The sequence below is a fragment of the Panulirus ornatus genome, chromosome 33 (genome assembly GCF_036320965.1).
Source record: "Panulirus ornatus isolate Po-2019 chromosome 33, ASM3632096v1, whole genome shotgun sequence".
Classification (NCBI taxonomy): Eukaryota; Metazoa; Arthropoda; class Malacostraca; order Decapoda; family Palinuridae; genus Panulirus; species Panulirus ornatus.
The window spans coordinates 18,890,748-18,910,429 of NC_092256.1; the positions used below are offsets into that span (position 1 = coordinate 18,890,748).

The following is a 19,682-nucleotide window of genomic DNA, read 5'->3' on the forward strand; positions in this document are numbered from 1 at the left end:
GTCAGACTCCAACCCACCTGACACACCCATCAATCATCCTCCCTGGACAAACATGAAACACTCTCCCACTTACTCTTTAGACACCACCCATTACTAAAACTACAAATATTGTTTCAACATATTCCAAGACCCTTCATGCCCATGATGCAACTACCATAGAGAAGATAATGAATTCTTTCAACTCAACTTTGCACAATGATTCACCCATAGCATCACAACACTTTATGACCTATGGTTCCAACCAGTGGGTATGGTCAACTTCCTGAGTGCTGCAGGAACCTCATAAGGATAGAAGGGTATTTCTGGTGCAGAGAGGTAAGGTCCATACCTTACCTTTCTGCCTTGCTAATGTGGGAAACAGAGAACAAGCATCATTCTGTCTATCTATATCTCTAATGCCCATTCCCTCCGTGAACACCCTCAAGGGGGTAGCTACAGCAAACGAGTATCCACAACCGGTGAACTCTAGTGCCACTTCTTATCCTTTAATGGCTCACCATCAACAGGCTACTGGCATGGGGCAACTCTAGCATAGTGTTTCCAGAGGATTGCTCCTGTTGTTCCAAGTGACTGCTTCTACCTAATGTTCCAACCAACTACTACTACCACCTAATCTTCCCATCTTATGTTCCTACTTACTACTTCTACCTTGTGTTCCTACCATTGTGTCAAATGGCAGGACTAGTGCAAAGAGCTCACCACAAGAAAATCTAATAGTTACGAAGAATAACTTGTGAGATTACATGTTTGTGGGCAGAATGGCAGCAGACCCCATGTGGATGAGGCAGAAAGAAAAGACAGCTACCTGGGTCAGAGCAGTGCAACCTAACCACTGAAGTGCTGGCTCACTATGCAGCCGTCACTAATCCAACTGATACCCATGTGGGTAGTGCTGGTAATATACCTTCTTGGTTGATGGCTGCCTACTAACTACTACCTACCAAAATGGAATGCTTGAGGACATGTGGTATGAGGTGGTCTGATAGAGTAAGCAATGAAAGGGCAAGAGATCGTTGTGGTTAAAAAGAGCGTGGCTGAGATAGTTGAAAATGGTTTGGGTGTAGAGAGAGCAGTAGTGAAGAAAGGCTGGCAAAAAGGATATATGAGAGATGTGGAGGGATAAGGAGAATGGGGAGTCCTAAGTGGAGATGGAATGGAAAAGATTTTGAGTGATCAGGGCCTGAGCATGGAGGTGAAATGTGCACAGGATAGAGTGACTGAAACGATGTGGTATACTTAACTGAACAAAGGCATGTGAAGCATCCAAGATAAACCATGGAAAAGACTACTGGGCCTGGTTGTGGATAGGGAGCTGTGGTTTTGGTGCATTAATCATGAAAGCCAGATAATGGATATGAGTAAATGCAGCCTTTCTTTGTCTGTTCCTGGCACTACCTTGTTTATGAGGGAAATGACAATCAAGTATGAAAAAATTATATAATATGTTCCCTGAGGACAGGAGGAAAAGAATACTGCCCATGTATTTCATGCACATTTTTGGAGATTTAATGGAATGGGAACAGGGGGTAGGAAATCCTCCCTTCCTATGTTACTGAAAAGAAGGAGCAGAGAAAGAACCATACAAGGGTTTTACTCCTAAGGCTCAGCCATCTATTCTTGATGCTACCTTACTTACTGTGGCAAAATAGCTTACTTCCCTGGCCCGCTGTGAGTAGTATGGGAAAATGAATGTTCCTCATTTTGCCCCACTGAGTTATCGCTATTCTTGTAGGAAACTACCTGTGTCTTCTTTTATTTCTGGCCTGCTGTCGGAGTTGTGAGAATATGCTCATGCTCCACCACTAGTACCTATAGTATTATAAAGCATTACTTGATTTACAGTTAGGTGATGTTTCTCATGGATTTACAGACTTACAGTGCATATGAATTCCAATAACAATAAATGCATACTGTGATGGACTGAGAAACACACATGAACAGAAAATAAATATATTATAAAATGGTATGGCCACATCTCAGGCTGCCGATTAATAAATCAAAAACATTAGATCCAAACAATAGGGTACATACCTCTTATACACACAATTTGTCAAAGACTAAATGACTAAAATGTAGCTAGTTAATACTGTAAATTAAAAACAAGTGTGACTGATTAGTGGTATTAGTAACAGTTTACTGTGTATGTCCCTGAATGATACAGTTTTGTTAAGATACCAACTCTGCTGTATTTTTTAGTTCTCACAGGGTCCTCTAGAAAAACTAATTTAACCAATACTGTAATATAATTAAAGGTATCTATTATCTTAACAATCAAATCTTAAATGAAATGTCTAACAGTGTTAAGATAAAAGACAGAAAAGCTGAGGGTTAGGTTAGCTCACAGCTAACCAATCAGAGACAACAACTTTGCATTACAATGGTTCAATAAGCTGATATGGATGGTGAAGGTCAATGGACATGATAAAAATAACAAAGAATTTGGACACAACAATCAAGGCAATCTACATTTCTCAATAATGTGGTGAAGTCTGCACCTCAACTACAACTGCAGTTTCATTTTACAAAAGGATATTCTAAGTTTCCCTTACAGTTTCACCTGTCATACTGCGAGTTGAAAATATTATACTATTATCATTACAGGTAACCCAAGAACCCTTTAAAGGGCTCCTACAGCTTTGAGGCTGTGCTACACACCAGAGTAGGTTAAAGTGGTCTTCTGGGACAGAAAGGTCCTCAAAGACTTTTTCATTCGGTGAAGATGACACAGCCTTAACGAAAGTGAAATCTTGCTCATGATGTTACCGTTTGCAGACTGAGTTCAGAAATGCCCAGTACATAATATAAAATAACCTAACTTCATGCCACTACCACTTGCAATTCAAGTTGGACAGCTGAATAGATACTGTGAACTTTTACATTCAAAGTCTTCTAATGCCTCAAACAGTAATGAATACAGAAATGCAAATGAATCAAAAATATCAAGAAATTCACATTCACAAAAATTCAATATTTAAATATCATGATCCAAGCAGAAGGATCATATATCATTCCTAAGTTAAAAAGAAAAGAGATAAATAACTACTTCACACATCTGAATGAAGTTCACCACTATTGTTTCTTTTGCACAAAATATTAATTTATAATGTATGTTGGTATATGCAAAGTACTCTAAAATTTCAAAATATTCTCTACTGCTCTCATTTTCTATGCAAAGAATATGGTTATTGGCCTTTCCCTCCAACTGATGAAGACAAAAGACGGCATGTAAGCAGTGAGAACTGTAATATCCACCATATCATCCCTTTTACTGAGTTACAGGATCACTGTACCACTAAATGATCACTGATGCCCAGAATGTATATCAAACACTGAACTCAAAATTAAGTTAAAACAAACAGCTTTATCACTAATGAGTGTTGATACATCCTTTACAAATGAAAAACCAGCTGTGATGGGACAAATTAGGTATCACATCTGAAGGATAAGTTCATTGCAACAGCTTAATGAAGGATGCTACATTAACATATGTTACAAAAAGTAACTGCCTGCTATATCAAATCTTATAAATCAGCATATCTCTTCTCATTTTCTTTATGCTTAACTATATAAGTTAACTAACACCTTTAATTTCCCATCCCAAAGTCTTTTCTGAAAACTTATTAAACCCCTTGTATATCAAACAATGTATAATCAAATTCAATTTTAAGTTCTTAATTTCTAAACAATGTCCAACTTTCAATTTCTCTCAATGTAAATTTACACATTATATAATTCATCCTAACAACAGCTGTGTTAATTTAGCATTTTTCCTTAATAGTAGCAAGTAAATTATGTCAATGATTTTTTTTGTATCATAAAATCACACAGAATCAAGCTTTTTATTCACTGTACATTTCATTACATAATGCATTTAATGTAAAAAAAAAAGTAAGAGTGAATAATTCACATAAAATCAGTAGTCACTCACAAATTTCTGCATTCTGAGATGAGGAGCTTGAATGAGACTTGGTTGGCAGTCCTCTCTAGCTAAGGCAGGTGGGCCATACGAGTCAAATCGTTCTAATGAAAGTAACTGCCATACCCAAACTACAGAATTCTGCAGGCCAGCCTATCACAGATGAAAAAGCAGAAACTTTTACTTGGCCATTCTCTCTTGTTACATAACTCGCAACTTACACATTAACTGAAAAAAAAAATTACAGCCAAGACCATTTACCCCACATGCTAAGTAGGGGGACTGTTTGTGCATGAGATCATATGGCTCAATCTGTCATTATACTAAAAGCAGGCTCTTTATACAAAACCTATTTTCTGTACTTGTCAGACCTCAGAAGTTATGCTTTGCTGCACAAGAAGCTTGTGACATTAAAAGGGAGAACACCAGTTCTCTTGCTATCATGGAGCAATCATTCATTTCTCCAACTCAAACAAATGAATAAATCTAAAGGCCATGACAATTAAACATATACAGTACTAAAATTTTTTCATGACTGGCTTATCAGTCAGACATAATAAACTCAGCAATCGACAATAATGTACTGCATACAAGGCAAATGCAGGCACTCTTCACTTAAAGAGCCAGTAAAGGGTAATTTGTCACTACTTAATCATACACCTGAAACCACGTTCCAAAGCATGTCAGTGATTTTCTACCTGCTTAACATGCAATATGATGATAAGAGATAACAGTCATTTGATTATTCTATGAACCAAATGTCAAAATAAAGGATCACGCAGCCAGTAGCTGTGGAATCTTGTTAACATCACAAGTAATTTGCAAATAGATGCAGAATTTGTCTACTTAATCACCATAATCAATTTTCACTAATGCCTCGGCTCAAAGCTAAAGGTTCAGTAGCAAAGCAAAACATTTTAAGAATGAATGCTTTTAAACAGCACTATTAAAGGCTTTCTGGAAAAGATTTTAATTTGCAATAAAACCTTTTCTTATGACCAAACAAGAAAAGCTATTGAGTTAATTGAAGGGTTAAGGTTTAGATTACTGCTTTAATTTACTGGTCTAATTAGAACATTGCTAATAAAAGAATTTTTGTCTCTTGAAACTGGAAAAAGTATATTGGTCAGTCAAAACAAAGAATAAGATTATTTTTCTTCCCTTCAATTAACATTCTGTATGATACAGACTGTGGTGACTTCACAATTCTAATCCTGATAGAGCCTAATTAATCATTTACTCATATATCTGTTACTAATTGCGTTTGTAGACTAATCTATTAGGAAATGAAGTTAAACAAGAATTATTATATGTTTAATGAGAAAGCTGCTTTAATGAGCATTTTTAGAGTTTAACTACAGTGTTAGTATTACTGATGACTTATCTAATCTGTTACCTTTCCGAATACTGCATATCATTAGAGTGCATAGGACCAGCACTGCTAGTATGATTTTATGTTAGCACTCTGTAAAAGTCAGCAATATACATAATAAGCTTTTAACAGTGTTACCAGGCCTGTCTACCAACTGCAAAACCTGAGCATCTTCCAAAATAATTCCTTCCTAAATGCAAACCACTATTTGAGCCTGATCAGTAAACTCAAGTTTATGAATGATATGAATCTTATGGTGCTGAATAGGTGATAATTCTGCATTATCTGACACACCATCACTTTTACAACCAAGTGTTAATACTTAACTTGAACTAAACTGATTGATCAATGTCATAAGTAATGGTATGAGATGAGACCTAAACTGCTGATATCAATGTTTCTCTGAATGATTTCCACATCTCTCATGATCCTTCACCTGTGCAAACTGTCTGAACACAAACTTGACATGTTTCTCTTGAGAACAAGCTGCTTAGCTGTTAATTAGTAAAATAAGGAGTGTTAACTTTTGCTATATAGCTTGTTCATATAATGAAGCCCACTTCATTTTCTCTAACATGAAAGTTCTCATTTACTTTGTCTGGAATGTTTAAAGATAGGACTTATCTTTCATCTAGTTGCTGGAAACAGTATAAGCTCCAATCCACATGAAATCCTTGTAAAAGTTGTTCAGTATAAAGGATACTTTGTTAATACGGTTTGATTTTCCATTTAACATTCTATGGTCCAGCTGTCCTGATTAGTCATGACTGCCAAGTGTGCATCATTCAGCTCAGCTGACTGCTGACAAAAAGCATGTGCAATATGTGTAAAAAATATTCACTTCAAGATTTACGGAGTAAAAGCAACTCTGGTAGTTCACACAACAACTTCATAAATAATTTAAATGTGATATCAAAAGTTAAAAATTTTTACTACCTAATTTACTCTTTTTCTAAACTCACTGGAGTATTGAGGCACAAGGGCAGGTTTATGTATAAACTGCATATTAAACAGTGGCAATACTACACAAACATTTATAAGTTCACTAAATAAATATAAAGACCAGTCATTTATCTACAATCTTCCTCATTCTTAAATGACAAATATTACTAAAAAATCACATCCAAGTATGGCAATTATTTGACTACCCGAAATGGTAAATTGAAGTAATTCAATTAAAAAAATTTTACGTACCCAGTAATGATACATTACAAAGGAACGTTTCTGCCATCAAACAACAGCAAATGTAGAATTACTCTACATTAACATACAAAAAAATTACTGGTTGTATCTGTGAGAGATAAAATACCATTATCTTTTACTGCAGACATCACTATAACTCATTTGTCATAAAAATTACTTACACATTACAAAAAACAGCATACAATCAGTATCTCTGAAGATCATTCTTGCAGGGGAAAAATAGACTCATGTATTCTATACAAACACAACCATACATTAATGCCACACTAGACTCATTATGACAAGTCTTGCACACTGGGCAAATATGTACTTCAAAAAGACAAAAATTTCTCAAGTGACTATTTGTTACATACAAGTATGTAACAAACAGTTTTTTTATATTCATGGATAAATAATCTTAAAAGTCCTATTATTTAAATTGTATATATTATCATCTCATAATCATTAAATTCTTTTATACCTTTTTTTTTTTAAAGTTTATCAATATAATTCTTCAAGTTAACAGTAAAAACCTTTTAATGTATAAAGAATGACTCATCTGGTGTCACAACCATAGAGTTAATGGAACAGTTACCTCAGCGTCAGTTCATTTAGGTGACAGTCTAGCTAGGAGTCTCAACAGCCATTAACCTTGCTCAGGTTGTTACCACCAGTTTCTGTCAATCACTGTCATTCATCTGCAGACTCATCCTCCTGGCTAGATGAAGGCCATTGTCAAACAGATGAAACATGATTGACCGTGGTAGGCACAAGCAGGTAGCCCCCCTCTGTGGCACCATCAACAGCATTTTCACCTTGGGTACCAATATGAACTTCAATACTATTGCGCTGGCGACAGGTTGAGGAGACAATTGGCACCCCATCAGTCTGGAAAAAAGCATCTTTATCAATGATGATGTCAGTAACAGTAGTATCTCTTAAGAGAAGAATATAAACTTGGTAAATAAACTTGGTAATGAAAATTAATTTCCAAACTTTGATAAGAACACTGCAAACTTGTTCAAATCCTAACATGGTAAAAAACTTAAAATCTCAAAAAAAAAATCAAATATCTCATATGAAAGACAATTAAGGCCTTAACTCTTTAACTGTTTTGCCTATGATACAAACACTGAGATCTTCTGTCACAATTTCAAGACCAAGCTCTGAGTTGGAGTTTGGGGGTTTATGGGTTTAAAATGCCTTCACACAACAATCACTCTCAGTTGTTTCAGGCATGAGAGAAGGTATTACATTGTTTGTTTCTTTGTTGCTACTATTACCAATTTCTAAAGATACAAACAATTTCTGAAAAAATCCATTTATAAAGTATTTGTATAGATAACACTGATTATAAAAGAATGAGAGCAAAATAAAAAAATTTCATTAACATGTATGGTAAGAAAATTAAATATTAAAACACATGGTGTCAACACTGTCCACAGTTATTAATGACAGCAATGGTGCTGCAGTTTGTCCATGGGGTTCACAAGGATAGATTTACTTTTGAATTATTCATCTCTCAATCTGTAGAAATAGAAAAAATTTTCATGACTAGTCTTGTGGGCTAGGTGAATTGACTTTTGATCATGTGCAAAAGTGTCAAGTATGAGCACCTAGACTAAAGCATATGCCCCCACCTAACTTTACTCTTATGTACACCAGGAGCAATCTGGGATAGGACTATGAAATACAAGAAAGAGAAAATCTACTATCTTTCTATGACAAGTTCAAAATTTTTTTCCTCATTTTGATTAGAATCTAACTTCACTGGTATCACACTCTAAGAAAAACATGTAACTCAGACCTCAATAGCTTTCAGGACTAAAGATGAAGTATGCACAATCAAAAAATATATATCAGAGAAGTTAGAAAGTGTTGAATTGCATGAATATTCAAAGAAATTTTCTTCAGACAATGGAGTATGAACTAAATTAACAAGCTCAGCTTGAAATATTTTCAAGCAATATGTTTTAGCTTTATTTTGCATTGGAGGAATGATTTCATACTGCAAAGCTCAGAAGCTTGTCATACACACATGCATTACAGAGTTGAATTTACTAGATGCATTGAAACATGAGTATCAGTTTTTCAGGTGTTATAAAAACCAATGTAGGCAAACAAGTGGTAATATAGTTGTGACAAGAATATTATAATTAATCAATTCACTGCATCTAAATAAGTTCATGAAGACTTCCAACTCAGAATGATGACAGTCAGCCTACTGTATATCATTATCAGTATAACTTTTTCGTATTGTACAAATTATCAAATGCACTTACAAAGAGTTACAAACTTTTCTTAAATACTCATGTCAATGTGAAAGAATGCATATGAACAAGCTCTGCTTCATGTAATGCCTGATATTGTCACATTAATCTACTGAAATAAATGGACTACTCAAACTCTGACAAAATAAAAATGTAAAATACTTTACTATGTCATTGGTACTTCACTATTCAAAAATCTAATAAAAGATGATTTACAGTCCTTTGTATGTGCTCTGCTATGATACATACCGTTAAGTGGAAAAGACATGAGATAATGAGAAACATTCACAATGGGAAGTTATGGATTACAAAACCAATATTTTTGCTAAACCCTTAAAGCAGTACTGTAGAGACTTCAACAGTTTACATCTTCTAATGCTGTACCAAGCTTTAAGTAGGCAAAATCTATGACAATAAATACTGAACAATATCAAGAACAAAAACAATAAAATTTCAATAAAGACCATGAAATTCTTTGACTATCAAGTATTTCATTGACAGTGCAAAAGCTCACTAAGTTAAAGTAATTCTGTTATGAAAGTACATTAGGTCTACGACTTAGTGTTCAAGGTTTATGATACCATAAGCAATTAGCAGCTTCATGCTAACACTACTAAACATGAGTAAAATTCTGATATCCTATGATACAATCAATATCTAAGTAAATTCAGTAACGCGGACAATCTAGCTGGACTACTATAACAACCATTACCACAAGTTATGAGACTGTAAAATGAGTTAGTCTGAGTTTCAGCATGAACTTATAAAAAGTATGACTGCTCAGAATGAGCTGTTAAATGATTGTTGAAGTTCACTGAAGTCAAAATGCCACAGCCTGAAGCAATATTCTTCAGTTCTGCACAAAAAATACACTCAAAGTAAATATTCTGAAATAGGAAATGTATATGGAAAGCCCTATAATGTACCACCTAACCTACTTATATATACATCTTAAAGGAACTAAGAATTTTCTCTCATTCAAATTGGGTGTTCCAAATCAAAATGAGCAATATGATTCTATTATAAATGGTACCAAGGACTTTATCAACCACCCAACAGAAAACTGAAATGCTGCACACATAGTAACAGAATACTAGCCTAATGGCATAATACAAATTTACAAAGTACCTAATAGACTAGATTATTCAAAATCTGACAGGTATTTGGAGTCATGTGAAAACTTTACATTTTTTCACATCTATATTTTAATACAGGAACAAATGTTCCATAGCATAAATACCTTTCAACTAATACTTTCATTTAATCCTTATAAATGACCTACAATTACATACACCTAAACCTACAACTGATTATCTGCTGAACCATATTTCCTTCGTTTCTTTTTGAACAAAATACCAGCACATCTATTGGATAAATATCATAACAGATCTACAAAACAATCCTTTTTATACAACATGATGAGTCCATACTCACAGATATGTGAGTTGTAAATAAAGCTTTTTACCTTATTCAAAATCAAGTTTGAGCTACTCAAACAATTGTTGATTTGTAATAATACGATAGATCTATGGATGAATCTGGAGTAAGCTTGATTAGAAGAACATGCACAGGAGAAATTGAATGTAATGGATGATAATAAATGCTCAAAGTGACAGAGTGAGCCAAAATGAAATATAGCACTCTTAAAGAAAAATTCCTCTTGATAAGCAGATGACTAAATAGGAAAACATAGCATTCTACCCATATACATGCCTTGAATGGCCGTATGCTTCTCAATATTGAGGAATTTCACAATACACTATACCAAAATCTGTATAACAACAACTTGTAGAGTGATATTAAAAAAGATGAGAATTTGGGTAAAAACAAGTATAATGATGCATAACCTCAAAGCTGTAACAAAATTGAAAAAGAATCTTCAATTTTTTGATATCCAAAATATTTTTCCTTTTAATGAGAAAATATTTCAAGATACTTTAAGGTCTTTCACTCATCATGCATATTGCAATGACAATGGCAAAATACCCGATTCACATCCCACCCTCTAGCGGTCATTTTATACACAAAGATATATTAACTAATGCTCACTTTTACCATGGTATGCTTGTGCCTTTTCCTATTATTTCTTGTCTCCAAAGTATGTGTAGCCATTCCAATATGTCTACCAAAAATACTGAAGGCACTGAAGGGAGTACAAGAATATGGCTAAAACTACAGATGAGAAATTAGAGATGTTTAGAAAGTTTAATGATGGCAAGAAACTCATGACTATAGTGCAAACTGCTTGTGAGGGCACACTAGGACATATGGAAATAATCTGAGAATATGGAAATGATGAATGAAGAAAGGTCAACACAGAATCTGTGTTAAGAGCAGAGGGAGTGAACACAGAAAGGGGCTTGGGGTAATGAGGCCTGATCATTCAAGAAGAGGCAAGCATTCAATAAAAAAATAAATGGAGCAATGTGGTGTATGGGTGATGATCTGCTGCTAATGGGCTGAAATAGGGTGTATAAAGAAGTCATAGTAAACTGTGGAGTAATCTGTGAGGTTAGGCTGTAGATAACAGACTCTGGTTCGGTCTATCATACATATCTATAAACTCTGGTTAAGTACATTATACATAATTGCTAGACTCTGGATGAGTTCACAAGAGGCTGTTGTTCGTTTGTTCCTGATTCTACTCTGTTGAATTGAAATGATTAGGCATAAAAGAAAATTATAAATTCAACTAAAGCTGGAATATACTTCAACAGGTTTGTGTCCTTTTGTGAAAATGAATGGGACTGCTAGAGAATGTCCATTGAAATGCACCTACAACAGTGCCAGAATCAAGGAAAAGAGTTATAGAAAAAGAAGGGTACCCTTTGATCTGCCCATTCTGGAGAGTAGGAGGATGCGTGGGAAATATGATAATCACCTTTAAGTTTCTAAAGGGCTACAATACTGTCCACAAAGTCCATTTTTTTAAATCAAAAAGGGATATAAACATTAAAGAAGACAGCAATAAAACAGTTGGGAAAGGTGTGAAGAAGTATTTCTTCAGCAACAAAATGATAGATGTGTGGAACAAAATAAATGTGAACTGACAACAGACTCCAGGGCAAATTAAAGCCTGTATGACAAAAGTGTGAGGTTAAGATTTGGAGTTCCATGACTTCACAGCTCCCCTCCCAAATGGTCAAACATATAATCACACACACATACAAGGTGTCTACACTTTTTCATATAAATTTCCTCGACCTGTTCCTAATCTTTGATTTCCTGTTACCGTTAGCTGAAAGCTGCATTTCCAAGATACAAAAGATACTGCATCTGTTTTCTTCACAAGTGTCAAATAAATATTCATAGTGAACCTAAACACCAATAACTCAACAAAAATCGGAAAGAGAACATTAATTGAAAACTTAAGTAAACGACAACTGAGTTTTAGTATCTCCGAACTTCCAAATTCCCAGGCAAAATAACCTGATAATAGGTTCAGTGTCCTCCAATAATAACCTTCATAAATCAGGTGTGAGCAGAAGCAGGTGAAGATGCTGAAGCCTCTAAGAAAACACTGTCAATAGTTACTGTCTATACTAAAGATCTGTTAATGCCACTCAGGGTGCATCTAGTACTACGCAGATGTACTTACTATTCTCCATTCCCAGGACAAACCTGTGCACTTAAATCTCTTATCAACATTTCTTGACAAAACGGACTATAGACATTCTTCATAACTTGCCCTATAAGAAAACAAATTCATATAGAATAAGTGAATATGCAAGTATAAATAGTAACAAAAATCTTTCTACTTGAAAGGCCCTGAAGTTTGGAATAAGCTAACAAGAAAATATACTGCACCATAATATTACTTTCATAGCTGAGAAATCGTATTCTGTATATGAAATACAATTACGAGGAATACTTTACTAGTAAAGATAATTAAATGCCCAATGCCCTTGGAGTGACAGACCTACTTTCCATCTCTATAGGCTTACTATTCATTAAAGGTACGAGTAAAATACTAAGAAATTATTTTGGGCAATAACCAGAGAGTAAGTGTAAATCACCAAAACATCAAACGCCAAAACAAATCTGTAATTTCACACCTGCATATGAAAATCCATAACACCAATGAAGAAACATTGTCTAGGAACCTAAAATAAGATTTGCAAGAAAAAGAGAAAGCCTACATCAATATGAAGCTGGAGGACTAACCTAAGAGTATGACCCAGATATTGTTAGATATTAGGCTTCACCTACACACCTTAAAAGTGTACAGGGGCAAAGAGCTAAGACACAAAAACTTAATATACCTATAAAATTCCAAATGGATCATAGAGGGGAACGTATTCCGTTTCTTATTTTATACATACAAAAATCTTCAAGGCTTGTTTTATGAAAAAATCACACAAAGCTCAATTCCTCATTACCGAAGACAAAATATTAAGAACAACCAAACAAACAGGACTGTTTGTTAATAAGTGATGTAAAAAATGAGTCTACGAGAAACTGATGGCAAGGAAATGGCCAAAGGGTTAGTTAGTATAAATAAAGCAGAGGGTTGAGCAAAGCACATGTTACATCACTGGTACATCTGGATAAAATTTTGAAGATTTTTCTTTGGCTTTGGTAGTTGCCAATAAAGCCCCTGACTCTACAATTGATATGCTACTCTCCTGTAAGGGAAAAGAAAAATTTTTTACCCTCAAGAATACAAAGTTTTGTATGGTAACGCTAATTTGATATAGTTCAGGACACTCTTTGCAGTGCTGCTCTTTCTAGAACATCTGTTAGTTGTTTCACAAGTACCATAATCGTAGTCTGCGTTTATTTAATTCCAATTCATTTTGCCAAATTAAGTGCAAATAAATTTTATTGTACTCAAATGTAGAGTTTGTGTAAAAATTTAGCATGGAGTATCAAATCGTTCCTTTTCATTAAATCCCTATGATTTTCATGACATTCAGTCAATCGCTGGATTCCCTACTCCTGCACAGAATCTTTTTTAATCACATGCTTTCTCTCTTAGCTACCTCATGTCCCTCAAGATCCTCTCTTCCAATTATTCTTTTTCATACAGTACCCTTTGTCTTATTCTACTCTAATTACAATTACATTGCGTATTCTGCTGTTATTTTTCCAAGCCAATTTGTTCATCACGTAAAATTGATTAGTATCAACACTTAATTCAGAAACATGATGATTATATTCATGTAATCTTCGTTCCTTCTTCCAGCATGGGTAATTCCAAGCACCAACCCTCTGCCTGTAAATCAGCTCTCTAATTTCTATTTCAGGTACAATATTTCGTCTTTGTCACTTTCTTTGTTTAATAGGTTTATATGTCCTTTCACAGGGAGTACAAAATAGTAATGTACAATATATCAAGACCAAAATTAAGTAATGTGTACAATGTGCTTTTAGAGAAGAGCTCAACTCTACCCACGTTTTAAACATTTTTCAATAAACATTTGCAGTTTCCCACATCAGTAAGACTGTGCCAGGAACACACTGAAAATGGCTTCTTTGACTCAAACTCTCAAGTTGTCAAGTGTAATGTACTTAAACCAGAGCCCCTTTCTCATAGATCTATCTGCGGTTTATCCACACTGCTCTACATAAACAGGGCACAAAAAATTTTTATTTTTCCTTTCCTAGCATTCAATGCTCCATTCTTTCACCACTATATTCTACAGAAGCACTGACAAGTTTTCTTACAGGTAAGTGACAGTGCATGTCAATGCAATGTGCAAGTGTGGTAGCATCTAGAACTGATAACAGATCCTTAGAAAAGATTCTCATTTAGATCTTTCCTCTCAATTGCTTCCAATCCTAAAATGAAGAGTCACGCCTTTGCAGCAACAAACAATTACTTAGTTGGAGTGCCGAGGTGGTATCTGGTCCAGTTATGGATGAACACGAGTTATGCTGCGATGAGATTGACATCACATCAGAGGCAGGAAACTGGCTCTTAAATTTTATTCGTCATCAAAGCAAGTGTTAATGTACCTGGAGAATTGTCAAAACTCATCACAGGTCAGAAACTTTAGGCAAAAGGCATGGCTTAGAATTTCTAAATCTCAGCATGTGCAAAGCTTTGATAGTTCTTAAGTAGTTTTTGCACTGTCACTCACTAATATACTTAGGTTCTTCGATTATGTACAAAGTGCACTAAGGTATCCACTATATTTACAAAGTAGTTGAAATACTTGTACTTTCCCTGAACATCTGTACCTTGGATTTTAGGGGTTATTGGACTTTGAGATGCATGTGTTGTACTACTATCTGAATTTGCCTTTGCTGTAAAATGTTTCAATACCAATATCTATTTTCTTTTTCACCTATGTTACAAACATGCTTTGTCTAGGTACATTATCCATACGATTCTACCAAAATAGCTTTATAAGGCTGTACAATACAATTTCACCACATAAGCCGTGTCACTGCAAATTATATCTTGTGCTACTTTATCTTGACATTCTATTTATCTATCTATATCTTTGATGCCAATTCCTCTCTTAGTGGAGTGGGAGATGTAAAAAAGAAAGAGACAGGAGGTCAAGAGAAAGGTGCAAGAGGTGAAAAAGAGGGCAAATGAGAGTTGGGGTGAGAGAGTATCATTAAATTTTAGGGAGAATAAAAAGATGTTCTGGAAGGAGGTAAATAAAGTGCGTAAGACAAGGGAGCAAATGGGAACTTCAGTGAAGCGCGCAAATGGGGAGGTGATAACAAGTAGTGGTGATGTGAGATGGAGTGAGTATTTTGAAGGTTTGTTGAATGTGTTTGATGATAGAGTGGCAGACATAGGGTGTTTTGGTCGAGGTGGTGCACAAAGTGAGAGGGTTAGGGAAAATGATTTGGTAAACAGAGAAGAGGTAGTAAAAGCTTTGTGGAAGATGAAAGCCGGCAAGGCAGCAGGTTTGGATGGTATTGCAGTGGAATTTATTAAAAAAGGGGGTGACTGTATTACTGACTGGTTGGTAAGGTTATTTAATGTATGTATGACTCATGGTGAGGTGCCTGAGGATTGGCGGAATGCGTGCATAGTGCCATTGTACAAAGGCAAAGGGGATAAGAGTGAGTGCTCAAATTTCAGAGGTATAAGTTTGTTGAGTATTCCTGGTAAATTATATGGGAGGGTATTGATTGAGAGGGTGAATGCATGTACAGAGCATCAGATTGGGGAAGAGCAGTGTGGATTCAGAAGTGGTAGAGGATGTGTGGATCAGGTGTTTGCTTTGAAGAACGTATGCGAGAAATACTTAGAAAAGCAAATGGATTTGTATGTAGCATTTATGGATCTGGAGAAGGCATATGATAGAGTTGATAGAGATGCTCTGTGGAAGGTATTAAGAATATATGGTGTGGGAGGCAAGTATATGGTTAGAAGCAGTGAAAAGTTTTTATCGAGGATGCAAGGCATGTGTACATGTAGGAAGAGAGGAAAGTGATTGGTTCTCAGTGAATGTAGGTTTGCGGCAGGGGTGTGTGAAGTCTCCGTGGTTGTTTAATTTGTTTATGGATGGGGTTGTTAGGGAGGTGAATGCAAGAGTTTTGGAAAGAGGGGCAAGTATGAAGTCTGTTGTGGATGAGAGAGCTTGGGAAGTGAGTCAGTTGTTGTTCACTGATGATACAGCGCTGGTGGCTGATTCATGTGAGAAACTGCAGAAGCTGGTGACTGAGTTTGGTAAAGTGTGTGAAAGAAGAAAGTTAAGAGTAAATGTGAATAAGAGCAAGGTTATTTGGTACAGTAGGGTTGAGGGTCAAGTCAATTGGGAGGTAAGTTTGAATGGAGAAAAACTGGAGGAAGTAAAGTGTTTTAGATATCTGGGAGTGGATCTGGCAGCGAATGGAACCATGGAAGCGGAAGTGGATCATAGGGTGGGGGAGGGGGCGAAAATCATGGGAGCCTTGAAGAATGTGTGGAAGTCAAGAACATTATCTCGGAAAGCAAAAATGGGTATGTTTGAAGGAATAGTGGTTCCAACAATGTTGTATGGTTGCGAGGCGTGGGCTATGGATAGAGTTGTGCGCAGGAGGGTGGATGTGCTGGAAATGAGATGTTTGAGGACAATGTGTGGTGTGAGGTGGTTTGATCGAGTAAGTAACGTAAGGGTGAGAGAGATGTGTGGAAATAAAAAGAGCGTGGTTGAGAGAGCAGAAGAGGGAGTTTTGAAATGGTTTGGGCACATGGAGAGAATGAGTGAGGAAAGATTGACCAAGAGGATATATGTGTAGGAGGTGGAGGGAACGAGGAGAAGTGGGAGACCAAATTGGAGGTGGAAAGATGGAGTGAAAAAGATTTTGTGTGATCGGGGCCTGAACATGCAGGAGGGTGAAAGGAGGGCAAGGAATAGAGTGAATTGGAGCGATGTGGTATACCGGGGTTGACGTGCTGTCAGTGGATTGAATCAAGGCATGTAAAGCGTCTGGGGTAAACCATGGAAAGCTGTGTAGGTATGTATATTTGCGTGTGTGGACGTATGTATATACATGTGTATGGGGGATGGGTTGGGCCATTTCTTTCGTCTGTTTCCTTGCGCTACCTCGCAAACGCGGGAGACAGCGACAAAGTATAATAAAAAAATAATAAAAAAAACCTCACAAACGCGGGAGACAGCGACAAAGTATAATAAAAAGATAAATATAAAATATCTATATATATATATATATATATATATATATACTCTATTCCTTGCCCTCCTTTCACCCTCCTTCATGTTCAGGCCCCGATCACACAAAATCTTTTTCACTCCATCTTTCCACCTCCAATTTGGTCTCCCTCTTCTCCTCGTTCCCTCCACCTCCGACACATATATCCTCTTGGTCAATCTTTCCTCACTCATTCTCTCCATGTGCCCAAACCACTTCAAAACACCCTCTTCTGCTCTCTCAACCACGCTCTTTTTATTTCCACACACCTCTCTTACCCTTACGTTACTCACTCGATCAAACCACCTCACACCACACATTGTCCTCAAACATCTCATTTCCAGCACATCCATCCTCCTGCTCACAACTCTATCCATAGCCCACGCCTCGCAACCATACAACATTGTTGGAACCACTATTCCTTCAAACATACCCATTTTTGCTTTCCGAGTTAATGTTCTCGACTTCCACACATTCTTCAAGGCCCCCAGAATTTTCGCCCCCTCCCCCACCCTATGATCCACTTCCGCTTCCATGGTTCCATCCGCTGCCAGATCCACTCCCAGATATCTAAATCACTTCACTTCCTCCAGTTTTTCTCCATTCAAACTCACCTCCCAATTGACTTGACCCTCAACCCTACTGTACCTAATAACCTTGCTCTTATTCACATTTACTCTTAACTTTCTTCTTCCACACACTATACCAAACTCAGTCACCAGCTTCTGAAGTTTCTCACATGAATCAGCCACCAGCGCTGTATCATCAGCGAACAACAACTGACTCACTTCCCAAGCTCTCTCATCCCCAACAGACTTCATACTTGCCCCTCTTTCCAAAACTCTTGCATTTACCTCCCTAACAACCCCATCCATAAACAAATTAAACAACCATGGAGACATCACACACCCCTGCCGCAAACCTACATTCACTGAGAACCAATCACTTTCCTCTCTTCCTACACGTACACATGCCTTACATCCTCGATAAAAACTTTTCACTGCTTCTAACAACTTTCCTCCCACACCATATATTCTTAATACCTTCCACAGAGCATCTCTATCAACTCTATCATATGCCTTCTCCAGATCCATAAATGCTACATACAAATCCATTTGCTTTTCTAAGTATTTCTCACATACATTCTTCAAAGCAAACACCTGATCCACACATCCTCTACCACTTCTGAAACCACACTGCTCTTCCCCAATCTGATGCTCTGTACATGCCTTCACCCTCTCAATCAATACCCTCCCATATAATTTACCAGGAATACTCAACAAACTTATACCTCTGTAATTTGAGCACTCACTCTTATCCCCTTTGCCTTTGTACAATGGCACTATGCACGCATTCCGCCAATCCTCAGGCACCTCACCATGAGTCATACATACATTAAATAACCTTACCAACCAGTCAACAATACATATATAATATATATATATATATATATATATATATATATATATATATATATATATATATATATATATATCTTTCTTTCTTTCATACTATTCGCCATTTCCCGCATTAGCGAGGTAGCGTTAAGAACAGAGGACTGGGCCTTTGAGGGAATATCCTCACCTGGCTCCCTTCTCTGTTCCTTCTTTTGGAAAATTGAAAGAAACAAGAGGGGAGGATTTCCAGCCACCCGCTCCCTCCCCTTTTAGTCGCCTTCTACGACATGCAGGGAATACGTGGGAAGTATTCTTTCTCCCCTATCCCCAGGGATAAATGCTACATACAAATCCATTTGCTTTTCTAAGTATTTCTCACATACATTCTTCAAAGCAATGTATATATATACATTTCTTTTCTTTTTAATACTATTTGCCATTTCCCGCCTCAGCGAGGTAGCGTTAAGAACAGAGGACTGGACCTCTGAGGGAATATCCTCACCCGGCCCCCTTCTCTGTTCCCTCCTTTGGAAAAAAAAAGAAAAAAAAAAAAGGCAACTAAAGGGGGTGGGAGTTGGAGGGTGGAACACCATTTTTTTTTCAATTCCATATTTAAAAGATGGATCAGAAAGAAGAGTAGGATGAATAACTAAAGTTACCAGAGAAAAAGGAAAGAAGGCACTTGGGCAGTATATACAGGGAAGCAGTGCAAATGGCTCTGAGATATACAAAAGGAACTGCCAGGTCAAGAGGAAGAAGGTGCAGGGATTGAAAAAGAGGCAATAGCGTGTTGGGGTGAGCAAATATCAGCAAACCTTAGGGATAATATGATATTTTGGAAAGGGGCTAATAATGAGAAAAACAAGAAAAAAATCAGAACACTGGCAATGGGGGCAAAAGGGAGAGTGATAATAGGTCATGATAAAACAAAACTTCTGAGGGAC

At 36.5% G+C, this 19,682-nt stretch overlaps 1 protein-coding gene across 9 annotated transcripts in view; it reads right to left on the reverse strand.

Moving 5' to 3' along the window:
- Positions 1-1,488: 1,488 nt before the first annotated feature.
- Positions 1,489-19,682, reverse strand: part of ZnT63C (zinc transporter 63C) — a 143,137-nt gene continuing 124,943 nt past the window's right edge. For 4 of the 9 annotated variants that reach the window (XM_071681805.1, XM_071681807.1, XM_071681806.1 and 1 more), the window contains one exon: positions 1,937-7,358. In XM_071681805.1, the coding sequence (XP_071537906.1) occupies positions 7,206-7,358 (153 nt within the window). In that variant the 3' untranslated portion in view covers positions 1,937-7,205. Of the gene's footprint in view, positions 1,810-1,936; positions 7,359-14,430; positions 14,618-19,682 lie in introns of those variants that run through there. The other 5 variants (XR_011715098.1, XR_011715099.1, XM_071681809.1 and 2 more) reach the window with 5 other exon arrangements.